Source organism: Manis javanica, chromosome 11, assembly GCF_040802235.1.
Source record: "Manis javanica isolate MJ-LG chromosome 11, MJ_LKY, whole genome shotgun sequence".
Classification (NCBI taxonomy): domain Eukaryota; kingdom Metazoa; phylum Chordata; class Mammalia; order Pholidota; family Manidae; genus Manis; species Manis javanica.
The window spans coordinates 83,094,013-83,114,249 of NC_133166.1; the positions used below are offsets into that span (position 1 = coordinate 83,094,013).

The following is a 20,237-nucleotide window of genomic DNA, read 5'->3' on the forward strand; positions in this document are numbered from 1 at the left end:
TTTCTTTTCTTTCCAAACTGAGGATACAATATTGGCAGGCTACTTAGTGAACATTCCTATGGAGGGCCATGGGAATTGTTTCTGTTGATCTGAGTTGATGCAAAGCAAGAGCTCAGTGTCTTTTATTTTATTTTTTTAATGTCCTCTCTTAATTAACTAGGTTAGTTGATCATGACCTATATGTTTGATATAACTAAAGCAAATAAAATTTCATTTTTGCTTAGAGTTAATTCATATCTCACTACTGTATTTACTAATTGTGTCAATAATTTGTGGCCTTTTTTATCACAGTTTTTGATCACTAATAATCTTTTACATGAAAAAATAAAGATCTGGGAATTTAGTAACATATTACCATGTGATTTTATTATGTATTTTAATGAATTCTTTTTTGTGGTGTTTCTCTAAAAGACTAAAGCTATTTGTAAGTACAGAGCTCAGATTGTATAGCTACTATAAAACTTTTTTTGCTCACTGGGCTTCTATATATTTTTGATACCTTATTTCTCCTTTTTTCCCCCCAATATTTTCAGATGTTTTGGAATGTTATTAAGCCCAGGTCGAAACGTGAAGAACAGTGACATGCATTTACTGGATATGGTAATGATAATCTTAAGCATCTTGACCAAGTATAGATGACAGTTATTTTATACTTTTAAAGTATTTTCTATTTTAAAATTCTATCATATTGTCAAGATACTTTCTAACTTACAGCTGTATGATAGTACTACTTAAATTTGGGAACCCAAACTTAAAATTATTTATAAGTGGGAGATACAGGAGATTTTCCGCCAAAAAAATCCTATGCAAGTTGAAAGCAAATAAAAGGGTGGTGTTATGACAATGTCCATCTATTCACCTGTTTGGCTTCTTAGGAAGATGTCTTTTCTTTGAGCCAAAAATAGCAAGTATTTGATTATACCAGACATATGCAGAGTGAATATAGTAGTTTTCATTTATGTTAGTGTTATTAGTTTGAGTGATGGATGCTTTTGTTTCCTTTAAAGCATCTCCCTTTCCAAATTTCTCCTCCTTGATCACCTGTCCTTTAACAAAGTGTATTTACTACAGGAGTTGGTATTTGTTTAAGGAATGCCCGTAAGGGTTAATATGTATTTAAGAATTGACATTTGCTGTAAAAATAGCAAGTCATCTTAACTTTCAAGCTGAAATACCTTCTAATACTTCAATTAATAGACATTTGCTTTGTGATTTAGAAATATTATAGGAAATCGTCATCTTAAGTAGAAAGTGCTTTACCTACTTTGAGAGTCTTACATTTAGTGATAGCAAGTACTGCATGTTTTTTTCCTTTCAGCTGTGTTTTGCAAATGCCAGTTAAATATCACCAATTATATCAAGTTTTCTTTTGAGTATTTTTATGGTAACACCACATGGATCTTCTAGTGGTACTAGAATGGCGTATTCAGCCTTTTTGAGTACCTAATAGTGTGCCGAGCATTGTGTGAAATGCTGGGGTTCTAGGTATGGTAAAACATAACTCTTAGCATCTGTGGGTTCATAGTCTTATGAAGGAAACAGACCTTTTAAGTATGTAACTACAGCAATGGGTCAAGTTCTCTCATAAAGTCGGTGTAATGTGCCACAGAAATATAAAGGAAGCACTACATGGGTAGGTAAGACAAGGAAACAGGTTACGTGGAATGTGAAAACAAATTGGCTGTTGATCCATGTCTCTTCCAGCTCTCTCTACAACATATCAGTAATGCAAGTAGTCTTACCTAAGGCAAGCCAGAGCATTTTGGAGCCTCCAAATTCCATGAGGAGGTAGTTTTCAGGAACATTAAACACTTACAAGCTATAAAATCCTAATTAGCCTTGGTCTTCCAGAGTTTAAAAGGTTAAGATGAATCACTGGCAGAGACTTTTCTGTAAAACCTAAATTCAGAGTACAGAATTACAGACCTGGCCTGAGCATCTGAGGCCCTTCAGTCTTATGTGTCTCATTTGCAGTACAGTCTTCCACCTTTAAGAGTCCATATTGAAATCAAAGGGCTCATGAGCAGTGAAGTTCCTGGAAAGACAAGTGGGCTTATCTGTACAGCAAGTAGGTAGTCAAGTCGGGAGGCTTTGTGTTTGCAGTTATCATCAGTTGTGATTTATTGTTACCCAGTGCTGTTAATCTTCTTGCTATCTTATACATGGTTATTAAGCTTCCACTAGACTACATCTAATAAGAAACAACTCATTATCTTATAGGGAATACTATGAGACAGTTCTGGTTATTACAAAGGTATTTCTTTGTAATCACCTGAAATCATAGTTCTTGTAACTTTCCCTAATTAGTCTTAGTTCTGTACTCAAGAGCAAGATGTTAATACTTATGCTTCTGTTACATGTCCAAATATGTGGTCACTTTGAAAACAGATTTCACCTTCTTATACTTTATTCTAACAAACTTTAGAAAAATACACAATTATATTTAATTTCAGAATGTGGGAGACTTCCTTTTGTCTTGAATAGTTTTGAAGCAATGCTGACTTTTCTTCTTAATGCTTTTTAATAAGATAAATTGAGACTTTTCTCTATATTTATAAATTTTATGTAAGATCTGCATGAAAGAGAAAGTCATATTTATAAAATTAAAATATATTTTTTAGTCAAATAGATGGATTACTTGTATATATTGTATGTATTATACCAAGAAAATCACATATATATATAATATTGGTTAGGTTTTCTTGGGGGTACAGATAACAGAGACTCAATTTTTTTCCCAGTAGTAAGATTATTTTTGGTGAGGATAATTGTAGAGTAGGAATAAGGAAATAAGAATTTTTCATCCACAGCTATTGATGCCTAGGAAAAGGCTAACAGCAAGGTACCAGGAAGAGCTGAACACTCAGTAGACCTAGGTTTCATGGAACTGGAACACAATTTAAAATTAAAGTCTTAGAGATGCCTCAGAAAATCTGTAGATCATTACAGTTAACCATTTATTGACACTAGAATAGTAGCTGGACTCACAGTTAAGAAATATGTTTTACCCTATAGTCTAATACACGTGTAATCTGTATGTGTAAAAAGCTGAAGTAAAATTTTCATGAAACAATTCTTAACCTTTACATGTGTGATGAACTTTGCCATTTTTTCCTCTACTTGATTAAAAGGGCTGGTCATAATCAACTAAAGTGATTATGTGATCCACAAATGGGGCACATAGTATTTGGGAAACATTAGCCTGTCAGCTCCATAACATCTGGACCATTTTGTCTTCCTTGCTGGATTTTCACAGGTGTAAGAACGTGGTTCGTTCTTACCATGCTTAATGAATGAATGTATTAGCATCAACTTAAACATTTTTTACTTTTTCTGCGTGTTTCCTCTTTCTAGTACCATTTATCTGCTTCAGCCTTCTGTCTGCCTACTTGACCTCAGAACTTCAGCTTACCCATGACTTGAGAGTAGTTCATTCATGGCTCACTGCATGGTTCTTTGGCTTCTGTCTTACAGCCTGTGCTCTCATTGCAAACTGTCACATTCTCTATTTCCAACTTTATTTTCCTAAGAAGGCGGCATCTGGTGGCAGCCTGGCCTGCTTTAGGCAGTGTTTGTTATCCTGATGTCCCTTACTTGCTGTCCTTGACCTCATCAGCCCTGTTGGGGGCAGGGCAGAGGAGTAGGGAAGAACTCAGACTTTAGCAAAGCCTGTGAAGAAGTATATTTATTGGGCTGGGACCAAGCCAAACCATGTGATGGGAATATCTAGTTCCATCACAGAAATATCAGACTTGATGAGGAGAAATTTTTATTGAGGGCTTTGATGTATAATACTTTGTTAATTGTAGTTTTGTATTGTGAGGACTACAATGAAATAAAAATATGGTTGTTTTAGTTAGGCTACTTTGGTTACAGGAAACAAAGGTTCACAGAGAACGCATTAAAGAGAAGAGGTTGCTGATCTTCATGAGATTGTACCTGACCTGGGAAGCCGTCTCCGCCATCTGGTTTCTTCCTCTTTGTCACCTCCGCCCATGTGCTTATTTTGTGAGCTTCTTGGTTAAGGCTGCAGCTCTCTCTGCTGCCCTGCTCTCCCGCCCTCTGGCGCTGCTCCTCCTTTCTGCATCCTCCTCTCTTCCCATCCTCCTCTCTCCCTCTCTCTGCTTCTTTTCTTCTCTCTCCCCCTTTTTCTCTCACATCCCCCTCCCTGACCCTTCTCTGCCTCTCTCTCTCTGCTTCTCCTTCCCTCCCTGCCTCCCAGTATCTACCTTTGTTTTTTGACTGCATGGTTGATAATTTTTAAGGATTTTTTTGTGCATTTCCTCCATTTTCTCTCCTAACCCCTTAGCTGTTTTCTAACACTGTGCTGTTCTTTATATATTTTTCCTACTTTATAATTTCAGTTACCTTATAACTTCATTTTATATGTGGCCTGTTAGTGCCTGACTTCTTATTTTAACTTTTCAGCTCCACTGCTAACTGTCCACATTCCTTGGTATTTGTTATTTGAAAGAACAAACTTGATTGGTCTAGCTCATCATTTTGGATGCAAACACAGTATAAGCTCTTATTCAGAAATGGATTATTTATTTTTTTTGTGGGGTCAGACGCCCGTTCTCATTCAGAGTGGAGGTCTATTTAGAGGGTAGAGGTTGAGGATAGGCACCAGGGAGGGAGGGAGTGGAGAGGAAGAGAGGATATGAGTATGTGACTGTATTGGAGGTGCTGAGTGGCTTTGTGTGGCCTTGAATGTACTTCATCTCTGCAGGGCTGGGGCCCTGTACTCAAGCTATACAGCCTAGTAAGGGAAACATCAGTACTTGAGAAAAATATACATAGTAATTACCAAATGACTGAAATAATTTTGTAAAGATTTAGATAAAAATCTCTGTAGGCATAATACTAAAAAAAAGTTTTCTGTTTGCTTTGGTCTAATCCTTTTAGCACTCTATTTGTAATATTAGGAAATTGGTAGAGAAAATTGAAAGTACTGTAGATAATATGCTTTCATATTTGTGTACTGTTTTGTTCTCCTATGGAATAACCTCTGACTTCCCCTACCCCCATCACACACACATGCAGTTGAGTTTTGAACAGTGTGGGAATTAGGGGCATCGATCTCCCTTACAGTAAAAAATCCATGTATAACTTTTGATTCCCTAAAAACTTAACTACTAATAGTCTACTCAAAGCCTTACTGATAACAATTAACACATAATTTGTGTGTTATATGTGTTATATACTATATCTTAAAATAGAGTAAGTTAGAGAAAAGAGAATGTTTTTTCAAATTGTCCCAAATCTTCAATAATTTTTCCATATATTTATTGAAAAAATCCACATACAAGTGGATCTGAGCAGTTCAAAACTTGTTTGAGGGACAACTGTACTATTAACAACTATATGGGGCTTTGTTTTCACTATAGGAGTTGCTGGCTTGGTAAAAGTCTTAAAGAGTGAAGGGAAGCAGAGGAAGGGAAAAGGGAGAGAAGGGAAGAAGGAAGAAATAAGTATAAGGGTAGCAGGAAATAGCTATGAAGTGGGACATTGATTTACGCACCAGAATTAGTCTCTAATGTTGATTCATGATTTTAAGAAAGTGTACAAATATCTGACAGACAAATACAAAGTAAAAACTTTAAAGGTATTAATTGTGACCAAGTAAATTACTATTTTCAAATATTACAATTTTCTTCCAATTAGAACATTGGAAGAAAAGTGCTAACTTCTTTTCCTGTGATTAGCTATTAATTCAGCTATCTTCAGTGAAATCTAAACTGTAGTTTTATAAAACTCCGTATATCCTTGTATGTGTACATATGTGAGATTTTGACAGTCAGGCTAAGATAAAGTTAAATATAACCTTATACCAGTATTATGTTCTTGTGAGTCAGCCTTTAAGGGTATATCTCCTTTTAACCAAAAGTTATATGCCTAAATGGAAACTCTGAAGAAAGTTGTAGATTTTAATATTTAAAGAAATTCTTTTATAGTGTGAAAAAATATTTACAGAGAAATACCTCGTTTGATTGTAAGTCCAGGTTTTAAAAAGTAAATTGGATTGCTTGAAGTAAGATACGCTTGTAATTTAAAATGGTGATTTTCTTGATACATGTATTCTCAGTGATTTCTGTTTGTACTTTTACAGGAATCCATGGGAAAGAGCTATGATGGCAGAGCTTACGTTATCACTGGCATGTGGAATCCCAATGTACCAATATTTTTGGCACTTAATGAAGAAACCCCCAAAGGTGAATTTTCTGGAAAGATTCCTTATATTTGCTTTGAATTTTGTATTATGGACAGTGTTGTTTTGTCATAATTTTAAAACTTTGGTACTCATTTAAAATGGAGTTTTTCTTCTTATTTAGATTTTGAAGTTCTTTTTCATACTTTATACATCTATGGTGAAAACCTCCACTATTTAAAAGAATCCCCCTATACCCCAAAGATATGTGAATGAATTTTTATTTAATTTGGAGAAAGTGTTTGGGCTTTGTGTTTCATATGTCATTTTAGCATTTATTTGGATCAGTGATGCAAGAATATGAAAGAAATGATGAAAGCAAATTCTGAAGTTTTGCATACCTTTGATAACTGTTTTAACTCCCCCCCTTATTTATAAATTACTTACAATTTTTCATTTATTAGTAATACATTCCACTCTTTTGATCTTTGGGATCTTAGTAAGTATATTAAGGATTTCATTTGTGGCAAACACTGTTTTCTAGTTGTTTACATTTTCATTTTGTTATTGTTTCTAGTGTTGAACAGAACTTATAATCACATATCTCATTTTCCACATTGTGTTATTTTTATTCCTGCTTTAACCAGATATCTGTTAATTGACTAGTTATTTTTTTATTATTTTTATTTTGTTATCATTAATCTACAATTACATGAGGAGCATTGTGTTTACTAGACTCCTCCCATCACCAAGTCCCCCCCACAAACCCCATTACAGTCACTGTCCATCAGCGTAGTAAGATGCTGTAGAATCACTACTTGTCTTCTCTGTGTTGCACAGCCCTCCCCGTGCCCCCTACCCCACATTATACATGCTAATCGTAATGCCCTAATTGGCTAATTTTTTTGCCTCTCCATCATTTGTCTTTAAACTAAAATTTAAGGTTTTACCTCATGAGTTATAATCTTATAATAAATGATTCACTATGATTTAACTAATAATTTATATTGGAAACATAATCAATCAGTTTGTTTGATTATTTAGTTTATATTATTTTATATATATATATATATATTTATTTATTTATTTATATTATATTAAACTATATTATTTAGTTTATAACCACAGTAGACTTTTGGTAAATATCAGGAGCATTAGTAAATACTGATATGGAAATATATTAGTGAAGAATATTAAATGATAATTATTCTTGAATTTCTTATAGTATTTACTATTTCTGCAAATTGCATGCATTTGATTATGCATCAAGCTGTCTATTTCAAAATAAGGGGTAAAAAGAGAGAAAAATAATGTAGATTACATAAAATTTAGCTGTTCATATATTAGGAATAAATAGTTTTTATACCATGTTTTGTTATTTCTGGAGACAGGCTTGTAAATGCCAGCCTATAAACTTCTTTCTTATAATCATTCAGAAAGTAAACACAAAACAGCAAAATAAGCCAGTTGATAATTTTGAAGAATAAATATAGGAATTGCAAATAAGTTATAAAAGCAGTTTTTATCGGTTTTTATTGTGATAGTTCAATTTCATTTTGTATTTTAATACACTTTTGGTTCTCAAAAGATAACATTTAAAAAATTTATTTTATTAACATACACTTTATATAATGCAATCTTATAAGAATATTCTGATCCAAAAGATAATGTATTTTAAATCTAAAATTATTTCATATGCCATAGGAAAATGTTGACATGATATCTGAAATACCCAAATGGTGTCCTTAAAATATAAGTTAGTCAGCGAATTCATTAATCAAAGTTTGATTTTTTACAGAAGTTAAAGCCCTGAGAGATGAAATGTCTAGGATCTTTTCAGTACCCCAGTTGTGTTTGGGTGTTACGTTCTGTGTTGTATTATTCCCTCTTACTCCTCTGCAATACTCCTTTTAGATTTTAAGGTCTTCCAGGTCAAGTAGAATGTCTAGAAAATCCTAGCTTCTCTTGAATTGACAGGTAGAATACTTGTATTTAGTAAGAATATAGTAAATTTTTTGTTGAATTTGATGATATTAATAGAAATGTAGTTGATGAGTATAAATATTGTATAATGTTTTAGAAAACACTATTGAAAGTTTTTTTTAAGGGTAAGCTTTGAACTTTCATTTAACTGAGAACTAAACATGGTGGATAAAATAAATTTTAAAAATATTTTAAAAATAACAAGGAAATGATGCAATAATATCGAATAACAGAGCCAAAGATTAAAAAACTTCAGTGAATCTTAAGCAGGGTGGATAAAATAAAATGAAATCTGTATCATAGTGAAACTGAAGAAAAACAATAGACACTGGCCCAGAAGACTCTAGATTCAAATTAAAGGAAGGCTGTAGCCAAGTAAACATTCAAGATAGTAACTGAAATTTTGACTGATAATGCTATACTGTTGTCTAAAAGTGCTTGCTAGGATTAGTCTATATTATAGTTAATCCTTGAACAATACAGGTTTGAACTGTATGGGTCCACTTTTTTGTGAATTTTGTCCAATAAATATATTGGAAAAAATTTTGGACATTTATGACAATTAGAAAAAACATTTTCTTTTTCTGGCTTTATTGTAAGAATGCAGTATATAATATATATAACATACAAAGTCTATATTAATTGACTTTTTATGTTACTTATGTTATCAGTAAGGCTTCCAGTCAACAGTAGGCTATTAGTTGAGTTTCTGGGGAGTCAAAAGTTACATGCAGATTTTTGACCACACAGGGATCAACACCTCTAGCTGTTGTCATGTTTAAGGGGCAACTGTGTATATAAAAACTGCACAGAACTATTTTGCTAGAACTTTGAGTGATTTTCCTGAGGGTATTTATATGTTACGAACAATGAGGGTACTGACAAACCTCCAGGGACTTCCCTTAAATCATGCAACATAATACTCATTTTAATAACATTTTACTGTATAAATTTAGCATATGAAGACTGAACTTGACAGTCCTTTCCATGCAGCTCCTCAAACAAACCTAGTCATTTAAAATATCTGTTTTTATAAGATGAAAGGACAAATCTTTGTGGTTTTCCTGGTTTTCTGTGAAATCAGAAAGATAGTTTTAGTGCAAAAAACATTCTGATATTTTATTGTATTTGTTTCTTATTTAAGGAAGAAAAAATTGAAGTTGTCAGGGATGATTTGGACAACTGATTAAGAAAGGATCATGAGCATTGAGAAACATACTTGGAATATGTGGTTAACTATTTAATGAAAGTGTGACAATGAAACATTTAAAATGAAACATAGAACGTAACATGATTGTAAAGAACCTTATTTTTTTCACAAGTGAGGAAACTTAACTTTCTTAAATAATCAAGGAGTAATAAAGCCAGCATTAAACACAGAAAACTTCTACTGCAGATAAACGCGTGTACATGACTGTGGCAGTGGATATGGTAGTCACTGAGGTGGTGGAGCCTGTTCGCTTTCTCCTGGAAACAGTAGTACGCGTGTACCCTGCAAATGAGCGATTTTGGTATTTCAGCAGAAAGACTTTTACAGAGACTTTCTTCATGAGGTTGAAACAGGTAAGTCCTTTTTGTTCTTATATCATAACACAAATCTTTTTTTCTCCCATTCTTTTTTAATGTCAAGATAATTCCTTAAGTAGCAATAAAAAGCAATAAGATTTTGCAAATAATCAGATGATATTTAGAGTCAATGAGTAGAGTACTTGAGAAATCATCATCTACATAACATAAGTTGAAAAAAACCCCCAGTAGTATTATAATTAATATTCTTTATTTAAAAATCTGATGCATACCTGTAAAGTATCAACATACTTAATAATGGAAATACTGATTCTATATTTTAAATAACTTATTTCTTATATCTATAATTATTTAAAACCAAAGAGAGTGCAGAAATATATCTATATAAAGTTGAAATGAAAAATTTTGAATACCTAATTGTCATAGTCATTTTTACCTGTACTGTTATATGAATATGTTTGACTTACCAGTAGGGTTATAAAATTATTTTAGAATTAAATGAACAACATTAGGCTTTCTACATACCTAAATTGGACAGTGTTCATAGATAAAATGCATAATTTTTGTTTGTAGTGAGAAAAAAGGTATCAGTGAAAAATAACTTGAGTTTCCAATGGGGTCCATTTTGTGAAGGCACAATGCTCTATTTGAATAATGGAAATCCTTTATATACTATTAGTAGTCCTGCTCTCCCAAGTTTAAAAATGCCTGCTGTTTCATATACTGTAATATGTGAAATGTAGTGTGGTAAAAGCAAACCTCAGTGAACAAATACAGAAGACACTTTCCATTTTCATGTTAAAAAATGGTCATGGATAAGTTAGGCTTCATATACTAGATACTTTGGGTTTTTTTTAACATTCTTAAATTTTTTTAAAGGTTTTTTAAAAATGTAAGTATAGTTGATACATGTTAAATTGATTTCAAGTATGCAACATAGTGGTTCATTAGTTACCCACATTATTAAGTCTTCACTCCCACTAGTGCAGTTACTATCTGTTAACGTAGAAAGATGTTACAGAACCACTGGCTGTATTTTCTGTGTTGCACTTCCATCCCTGTGACCAACTTATATTATGGTTGAAATTTTTCTGTCCCTTTATTCTCCTCACTTCCCCACCCATCAACCCAACCCCTCCCCTATGGTACCCATCAGTCACTTCTCAGTGTCTACGAGTCTACTTGTATTTCGTTCATTTTGTTTTGTTTTGTTTTTAGATTCCATAAGTAAGTGAAGTCATATGGAATTTGTCTTTCTCCGCCTGGCTTATTTCACTTAGCATAATACCCTCTAGGTCTATCCATGCAAATGGCAGGATTTCTTTTTTAATGGCTGAATAATATTCTATTGTGTATATATACCATGTTTTCTTTATCAATTTATCTCTTGATAGACACTTTGCTTGCTTCCATAACTTGGCTATTGTAAATAATACACCAGTAAACAGAGGGGTAAACAATCTGGTAAATTTCTAGAAGTTAAATTACTGGGTTGAATGATATTTCTATTTTTAATTTTTGGAGGAATGTCCATACTGCTTTCCACAGTAGCTGTACCAATTTACATTCCCTCCAACATTTGTTAATTGTAGGAGGATTCCCATTTCTCCATATCTTTGTCAACATTTGTTATTTCTTCTCTTTTGGATAGTGGCCGTTCTAACTGGCATGAGGTTATATTTTATTGTGGTTTTAGTTTGCATTTCCCTGATGATTGATTAACTTTGTGGAACATCTTTTCATGTGCCTGTTGGCCATCTATAATTCTTCTTTAGAAAAATGTCTGTTCAGGTCCTCTGCCTATTTTTTAGTCAGGTTACTTGCTTTTTTGATGCTGAGGCATATGAGTTCTTTATATATTTTAGATATTAACTGTGTATTTGTTTATCAGAATAAATCATTTGTGAATATAATATCTCATAGTGTTGGCTGCCTTTCTGTTCTGTTGATGGTGTCCTTTGCTGTACAGAAGCTTTTTAGTTTGATGTATTCACACTTGTTCATTTTTTATTTTGTTTCCCTTGCCCAAGGAGATTTGTCCAGGGAAAAATTGCTTATGCTTATGTTAAAGAGATTTTTGCCTATGTTTTCTTTTAAGAGTTTTATGGTTTCATGTCTTATATTTAGGTCTTTAATCCATTTCGAGTTTGTGTATGGAGTTAGACAGTAATCCAGTTTCATTCTCTTGCATATAGCTTTCTAGTTATATAATATAATGTTATCTGTAATTAATAACAGGTTTACTTTTTTCTTACCAATTTAGATGCCTTTTATCTCTTTGTCTTATTCAATTGCTGTGGCTAGGACTTCCAGTATGTGTACTAGATACTATGAAATTATTTTGTTTTTCATCTTTTGTAAAATTATTGGAGCTTTGATTTGGCACACCTTTTATTTAGACTGTTTTCTTTGATGTATGGGAAGCATATTCTACTGAAGATTATATGATGAGTTTTCAAAATTTCAGTCTCCCTAGTATTATTACATATTTTATTATGACATATTTTCTTCCCTTCCTCTCATCCTTCTTTTGTTTCTTTTTCTTTTTGCAGCTTAATTTTTATGACTCAGATAATTCATCATTTTGAGCCAAATTATTATTCACAGTTGCATGAGTGAATAAAGGAGCTGTATAGAAAGTTGTTGTCATTCTTCTAGTGACAGTTAATAAATTACTTGTGATGTAAAATCTTCCTTCTTGAGATATGATAAAAAGTTAACTTCTCCCCATATATATTGGCAAGATAAACGAGAATACTACAATTTATATATTTATATAAATTTCAAAAATATGTATGCAGAGTGGATTTTTATTATTAAGTGCTACTTTCATATTTTTAAAACTACTGATGTTGAGTCAAGGCTGAGTGGTAAGGACTATGAGATGAGAATTTTCTTAGTAATAAAACATTAAAAATACTAAACAAGGTCTCTTTATATGAATTAAAAAAATTGGTTTTACTTGTAATATTCAGTTCTACTAAATGTAAGACTGATTTAGATGAACATCAGATATGAGGAAGATAGTATCAAACGTTAGTGGTATAATCTGTGTTCAAGAAAAAGTATGAAAAGCTATGGCAAATGGTTGTTGACTGGTATGTATATGAAGACAAACCTCCTCTGATGAGAAAAAATGAAGATGAAAAAATTGAAATCTCGAGAAGTTAAATGAATTATTAAAATTTATATGGATCATTATTGCAAGAGTTGAAACTACAGCTTTTACAGTAAGTCACACTATGCTGCTGTAAGGCCGTACTAGCTTCTTACTGTACTCTAGAGATTGGGTTGGTTTGTGGCAATTGACAATAATTTGTAGATATTTGTCTAGACTAGACAGTGTTGGTAGAAAGAAGAAGGTGAGAATAAAATGCAGTTCAAGGTTACCTTGGGAAATCTGAGTCCAGGCCATTCCTAATGTAAAGGACTCAAGGGAGAATTGGTTAATTTTAGTTTTGAGTGATTTGGACTTAGACACCTAGAACTGTTTCTTCTGGGATTATTGGATTTATTGAATAAGCCCAAAACTAGTCCTGTTCTCAAAGAGGATTAGATCAGACTCCTGGCAGGCAGCACCAAATGAGGTGGGATTCCCTGTCCCAAAATTATTTTTTCTTCCTGACTTTCCTGCTCTCAAATATAGGACTTTATCTGTGGGCTGTGGGCAGGTATTGAAAGTAGGGCTTACTAATTAGTGTCCTTTTAAGGCCAGTGGTATTGTCATTTCATTCATTTTCTACTTACAGGGAGAGAGGAGAGCATGTAACAAGGAAACTGAATTTAGGAGACATGGGAAAGTTTCCTGGAGAAACCCCCTGGCCTGAGGCCTGACAGAGGAGTAGGTGCTACAACTTATTTCCAAATTTGCTCTGTATGGTCCTACAAAGTGTGTCTTATCAGGAGACCACACCAAAGGATATAAAACTGAATAAAGCAATGTTTCCGTCTGGGTACTAAATACAAGTGGGTTGTTTATTGTAGGCCTTCATCAAAAACTTGAATTATTAGTTCAGTGAAGAGGATTGATTCTAAAAAATTAGCACTTAAACATTTCAAGTTGTAAGCCAGAAAGGAGAGATTCGTTACTTACATATATTCTTTCCAGTGCATTTTAAAAAGTAATATGGCATTTATTAAGCCAAGCAAGATGATCAGCACAGTGACTTGGCTTCTTTTGTTAAGTATTTCGTTGCTTTCTCTTGTTGTCTTCTGTGGACTTTAAGAAAGCATTACCATCTGCCTATGAGAAAAACTACCCCTCCTATCTAAAGACTTACATTCTTTTAGTATGTTGACAATTTAATAAGTGGAAGCAAAGGCTTATCACCACCTGGAGAGTAATGTGAGAAGGAGAGCTACTTGGATATCACTTAATAATGAAATTTAGCTTATTTCATAATCAGATTTATTTTCTTTAGGTCTAGATAATATTCTTGTGTTTAAGACTGTTACATTACTCTTAAAATACTACTTGTTCAGCATTTTGAAATGAAATGCTTGCCTGTGACCAGAGGTTACTGCTTTTGTTCACAATAATGGTGGGCAACATTCTGAGCTGTGTTGTTCTGCATAATAAAAATGTTTTCTACTTTGTGCTGGTGCCAAAATTCAGTAAAAACTGATAACAGCAAAGTTACTTTAGGCATAAAAGAGTAGAAGCATATGGAGATGGGAGCTTGGAAAATAAAACACTTACTTCACTGAACTTAGTGATCATTTATTTCATTATTAGGCTCTATGAGAAAATTTCAGGAAAGATAGGAGCAGATTTAGATTCTTAGATGAAGTTATTAGAAAACAGAGTTCAGTTTTCTCAAGGGGTCAACTGAACCACAGCAGTGAAAACATGTAGGGGGTGGTTTTTGAATTCTTGCTTATTTTGGGGATGTGTGATAAACTACAAAGAATAATTTGAAGCAATTACAGAAAAAAATGTTATGAAGAAATAAATGCTTATATAATATTCATTTCAAAGGTAATCTTAAATGTTATTTACATTAGCATAGTTTAGGAAATTTTGAGGCTAGCACAGCATATTTTAATGCAGATTGACATTTCTTGAGATACAAAGCATACGAGGTAGAATTAGTAAGGTTTAAATTATTTAAATAATTCTATTAGCATATCTGATTACCATGATGAACACATTTTCTAAAAAGCATGTGTTGTGCTTACTATGGAGATTCTTAAATGCTAATAATAATAAAAAATTAAGTTGTACTTAGTTATTGGAATATCTGGCTTGAAAAGATGTTGAATTTTATATTTGATTAAAAAGGAATCACCTACTATCATATAGATATGTGGTGTGTAGGATTTATTTTGGATTTAGTACATGAAATAAGTGTTTGGAATCTGTATACGAAATACATATGTCAGTTGAAGCTTGTTCTCAATATGTAATAAATAAATAAATAAATGAATGAATGAATAAATAAATAAATAAATCCTATTAGAGGAGTCCTTTCAGCTCTGTAAGCCTTCGTTTCCTTATTAAAAAATAAGAATGTGGGTTAATAGTACTGCTCAAGCTTTTTATCTATACAATTCTATGACATTTGGATTAGCTACATAAAAGGCTTTTAGCACAAATGACTCCATGACTATTGTAGTCAAGTTAATTCAAAGAAAGTTATAGTATTTGTGGTAGAGGCCATGATGAGGATAAGATATTGAAACTATAACTCTTACCGCCAAAGGATCTCTGTGTCATCTCCTATTAATAAGGAAATATATGTCTTACCATTTTACAAGGGAGGATATAATAAATGCCAAATGAAAATAATGTACAGAATGCTGTGGGGTTTAGAAAAAGGAGGGATCACAGCAGTAGAATGACACAAAATGGTGGTTTAAAGAAGTCCCATTTGAGGAAATATGTGTCATTTTCTGTGTGCACAGCAGAAATGGAGAGCAGAATGTACTTTAGCAAATAAAGATCACTTTGTAGACTATGAAGTGACAGAAAAAGGTATGTGGAAGTACTGATTTTATTGTGATACTAGGCATGAAGTTACTTCCTCACTCTGCTGTTTGGTAGCTGTGTCTCTGAGTTTCAGCTTATTCAAGTGTAAAATGGACATAAAAATAATGTAGAGTTGTTTATTTACTTACTAATTCACTCAATAGTCATTTATTAAGTGCCTTCTTTGTAACTATAGACACAGTTGGGGATGTAGTGGTAATTGCTTCTATAGGCATTGGAGGATATAGTCATAAATGCTGCAGATGAGGTCCCTGTTTTATGGAGTTTGCCTTCTAATGTAAGGAGTATATATAGAGGAGACAGGTAGGCCTGCAAATAGCAAGATAGTGGATAGTAGCAGAGTGCTGTGATGACTGGGTGGATATTGGGTAGTCAAGGAAGGCCTCTCTGAGGAACTGACATTTAAATGAGGAACAAGAAGTATTCCCAAGCAGTTGCATCTGGGGAAGTCTCTCCCTGCACATTAGGTGAAACCTCAACCTGGATGGGGGAGGGCTCTTGACTCTGAATGAGAAAGAATTTACAAGCAGGCTGGATAAGTGTAGGTAAGGAAGGAATTCATTAAAGCTAGACTAGCAGAGAATGGCAGGAGCCTTATAGGCAGCAGAAAGCAAGGAAGAGCAGAGGAAGGAAAGAGAAGCTTGACAAAGGGCATATCCCTTGCCAACTCCTAAAGCTAGGGTCACCTGGTGTCCAGTGTCTACTTGAATCTGCACAGCATAGGGACTAAGCCACTACCACCCCAGGACTTAGGGGAGCTGCAAAGCACTGGATGGAGTGAGAGTATGTTCTGAGAACTTCCCAAAGGCAAAGAAAGGAAATTTTCAGGGAGGCTACTAAAGGACATGATCATGCAACTGCAGGTATGCCTGGGTCACCCAGGCAATGGGATCTTACAAGCCCAAATCAGAGCTTTCAGTAGCCCCTCCCTACTTACCTGCAGTAAAACAGAGACAGAGTGAAGACTTGTGCTCAAGTCTGGAAAATAGAATGAAATGTCAGAGTAACAAAGATGCTTACACTGCAAGAGTGTGAGACAAAACATAATAGTTGAGCAGTAAGAAGGCCTTATTTAAAAAAGTACACACTCAAAGAAAGGGGAGTGCAGGCAGCCTCAGAGAGGAGTTGCACTTAAGGGCTTAAGATTCTGTCTTTTAAGGCTTTCAAGAATGGGGCAAAGGGCAGTGTAGGTGGGGGATTGTAGGGCATAGGCTTGATTTGTGGTCTTATTATGTCTCTCTCTGGTGAGAGACATTATGTCACTATCCACAGTCAGTCCTCTAGATAATTCTGTAAGATAAACTTAACACAAGGAATTTATTGATCTTGTTTTTCTTCAAGATAAGTGGTTTCTCTCAAGCACTGGGAACATACCAGTTCCCTAAGATATGGTGGGTTAATGCTGGTTACCAAAGAATATGTTAGGAATCTTACCTTCTAACTCCCTGGTTTTTAAAATGTAAGTTTAGCCTTCAGATGGAGTCCCTGCCCTCCTTACTATACCGATAAATCTTGACATTTTTCATCATAGATAGGAAAAGGTAATCATGATGCTTGTCCCATGTCCCTCCCCTACTTCAGAAGGAACCCCCCAAATGAAGATCCAGGGAGTGACCTTTCAAGGGAATGCAATGTCTGAAGACACCTGCAAGCTTGTGTTATCAGTATTGAATGCTTGCTATCCCTATTACTACCACTCAGGAAGATTTTTCAGAGTAGCACTAGAATAGAATATGGAAGCCACTTTTGTGTTTTAGTCATTCTGGACTGTTACTTGCATATTGTACCACAGTTTAGATCCTCTTATGCCCAAAGTGTTGTATCATCTAAAAGCACAAAACAGTAACCGAAAGGAACACTACTATAGCACTTACTGTGTGTTGAGCTCTGTTCTAAGTACTTTACCTGTGTAGGGGTGGAAGAGTTTTCCCTTCTTCCTATCTAAGTTCTTTGACTGGCCTAATAATTAAATTGATATGAGGTAGGGTCACAGGAGAAAAACAAGAGTTTAATAACATGTATACCTCCTGTTCATATGGGACAGACCCAGGAAAACTGAGGAACTCTCTGAAATGGCCCAAGCCATCACTTTAAAAACCATCTTCAGCTAAAGACAAAAGATGTTGGCTTGAGGAGTCAGTTATGGGAGGTTACCAGGAGAAGCACAGCAAACAAGAGTAAGGTTGTTATGCAGATTTAAGTCCCTGCCTTCTCCATTGGTAAGAATTTCAGGAGATTTAGAGTCATCCCTCTCTTCCTGGTTAGGAGAGGGAGACAGCCTTACAAATGGAAATTTTCCTTGTCAAAATGTCTCTTACAAATAGATAACTTCTACTTGGTTTTCGGAGTTTTCTGTGCTTGCAGTTTCTTAAAAAGTAATAATCCTAAAATAATACTTATGCCAAAGAGATTTTTGGGGTGGCACATTCTGCTTCCTTAGATCTGCCTTTTGGTCTGCTAAGAATAGAATTTAGATTAAGAAAACAGATGAGTCTCAAGAAACAGGAGAGGAGGGTAAGTTACAGTGAATTGAGAGGCAAATCATGATACCAGAGAAACTCAGTGAGGCTGGAGGTCAAATATTAAGGGAGAGGAAAAGTTTCTCTCATGGCAGATCCCCAAAGCCATCTCCCTGTGCTTCCTGTCTTCTGCTTTTAGTCATGGTCTAGTTTGGTGGGAGGAACCTTGTCTGTAAGAAAAGGGTAGGTACCAGGTTGTGACAGGAGTTACAAGAAAGAGTCTTACCGATTCGCAGAAGCTTCTGGGCTTGGCCTTTAATAGAGGAAAGTGAGCCACCTCTTCCTTCTTCTCCAGGAGAGCATGAGACTGATAGACATAGAATAGCTGCCCTTTCTTAAACCTTTTTCCTAACCCAGACCTTATTTATGCTTGCTTTGGGCTCTATGCTAAATGTGGACTTACTTTTGAATTAATGTTTTTTTGTGCTCTTCCCAAATCTGTTCTTTGCTTTCAGGTGTCTTGACAGTCCTTTTAGTTGGAGACAAAGCCTTTTTGTCAGTTATTAGAGTTAAAAAGCATAAAAGGAAAATTATCTTTTGAGGGTGCATGTTGATTTAAACCTGTTTAAATCAAGGTATAATCAGGAGTAACTGAGGTGATGGACATTAACTAAACTTATTGTGGAAATTATTTCACAGTATATACAATATATCAAATCATTATGTTGTACTTGTTAAACTTATACAGTATTATATGTCAACTGTATTTCCATAAAATTAGAAAAATACATCCAGGAGTAACTGAGTAATGAGAATAACTTCTAATTTCAGAAAGCTGAAAATTAACAAGACTGGCACGGTACTTTTAAGGTTGTCAGAAAGTAAGTCTGTGGAAGGTGAATAGTTTGCCAATTTATGGCACTTCTGTTTAGGATTGGCTTTTTTCATTTGTAATTGTGCAGAAGCAAATACAAGCTGTGTGAAAACTTATTTTTTTCCATGTGATCATATAGATCTGCAGCTTAGTGAGAATATTTGACTCTATGACTTGTGATTTTTGAAATATAGACATTTTTATTAGAAATGAAAGATCTTGCTGACAGTAGTTTGTAATTTAGTTTTGCATTGGAATTACTTGTAGTCCTTAAAAAAAATACAGATCTAGAACCCCACCTAAAGATGCTGACTAGTGTGTAAAGCCTCGGCCTAGTTTATTCATTTATAGCCAGTGGCAAGACCCATGGCTTTAGAGAATTTATAAATAGAGATATCATCATATTGTACTTTTTATTTGATGATAGTGTATCATTTTGGAAATGTTTAGACACTATATAAATCACTGTAATGTGACTTAGCTAACCACATTTATTGAGCACGTACTGTGTATTTACAGTCATGTTGCTAAGTGCTATAATTCATTCTAACATCAACCAGGCCATTATTTTATAATAGAGGCAGATTGATTTTTAGTTATCTAAAAATATGTAAATATTGGAAATAAAAAGTATATTTAAAAAATTCCGTATTTGAAACTCAATTGCTAGATAGAATGTTTAGGTCTACATGGGATCATGGTAATAGAGAAAATTATGCTTACATAGGTAACCAAGTACAGATGAAATATTTTACCACTATTATAACAAGTTTCCACAAATGCAGAGTTGAGTAATTGTGACTAAGACCATATGGCTTGCAAAGCTTAAGATATTCCTATCTAGCTCTCTATAGAAAAAGTTTATTGACCCCTGACAAAGAATTCTATTGTTTGTAAATAAGAATAGTTTTATTTCTTTCTTTCCAAGTTGTCTGCCTTTTCTTTATTTTTCTTGCTTTATTGCAGTAGCTAGGACTTTCATACATTATTGAGTAGGAGTGGTGACAATGTTGGTCCTTGCTTTTTCTCACTCTCTGGAGGAAGACATTCAGTCCTTTACCATTAAGTATGTTAGTTGTAGGTTTATGAACGATACCCTTTGTCAGGTGGAGAAAACTCCGTTGGATTCCTAGTTTACCGAAAGTTTTTAACATGAATGAGTGAATGGTGAATTTTCTCAAATGCTTTTTCTGCATCAGTTGATATAATCATGTGGTCTTTTTTCTTTAATCTATGAATATGGTAGATTACATTGAT

The 20,237-nt window shown here is 34.0% G+C and overlaps 1 protein-coding gene across 6 annotated transcripts in view; it reads left to right on the top strand.

Moving 5' to 3' along the window:
- RABGAP1L (RAB GTPase activating protein 1 like) overlaps positions 1 to 20,237 on the top strand; it is a 685,104-nt gene that overhangs the window by 92,577 nt on the left and 572,290 nt on the right. For 5 of the 6 annotated variants that reach the window (XM_073216782.1, XM_073216783.1, XM_037013728.2 and 2 more), the window contains exons 8-10: positions 534 to 600; positions 6,110 to 6,212; positions 9,528 to 9,694. In XM_073216782.1, coding sequence (XP_073072883.1) covers positions 534 to 600; positions 6,110 to 6,212; positions 9,528 to 9,694 — 337 coding nt within the window. The remainder of the gene's footprint in view (positions 1 to 533; positions 601 to 6,109; positions 6,213 to 9,527; positions 9,695 to 20,237) is intronic. The other variant, XM_073216784.1, reaches the window with a different exon arrangement.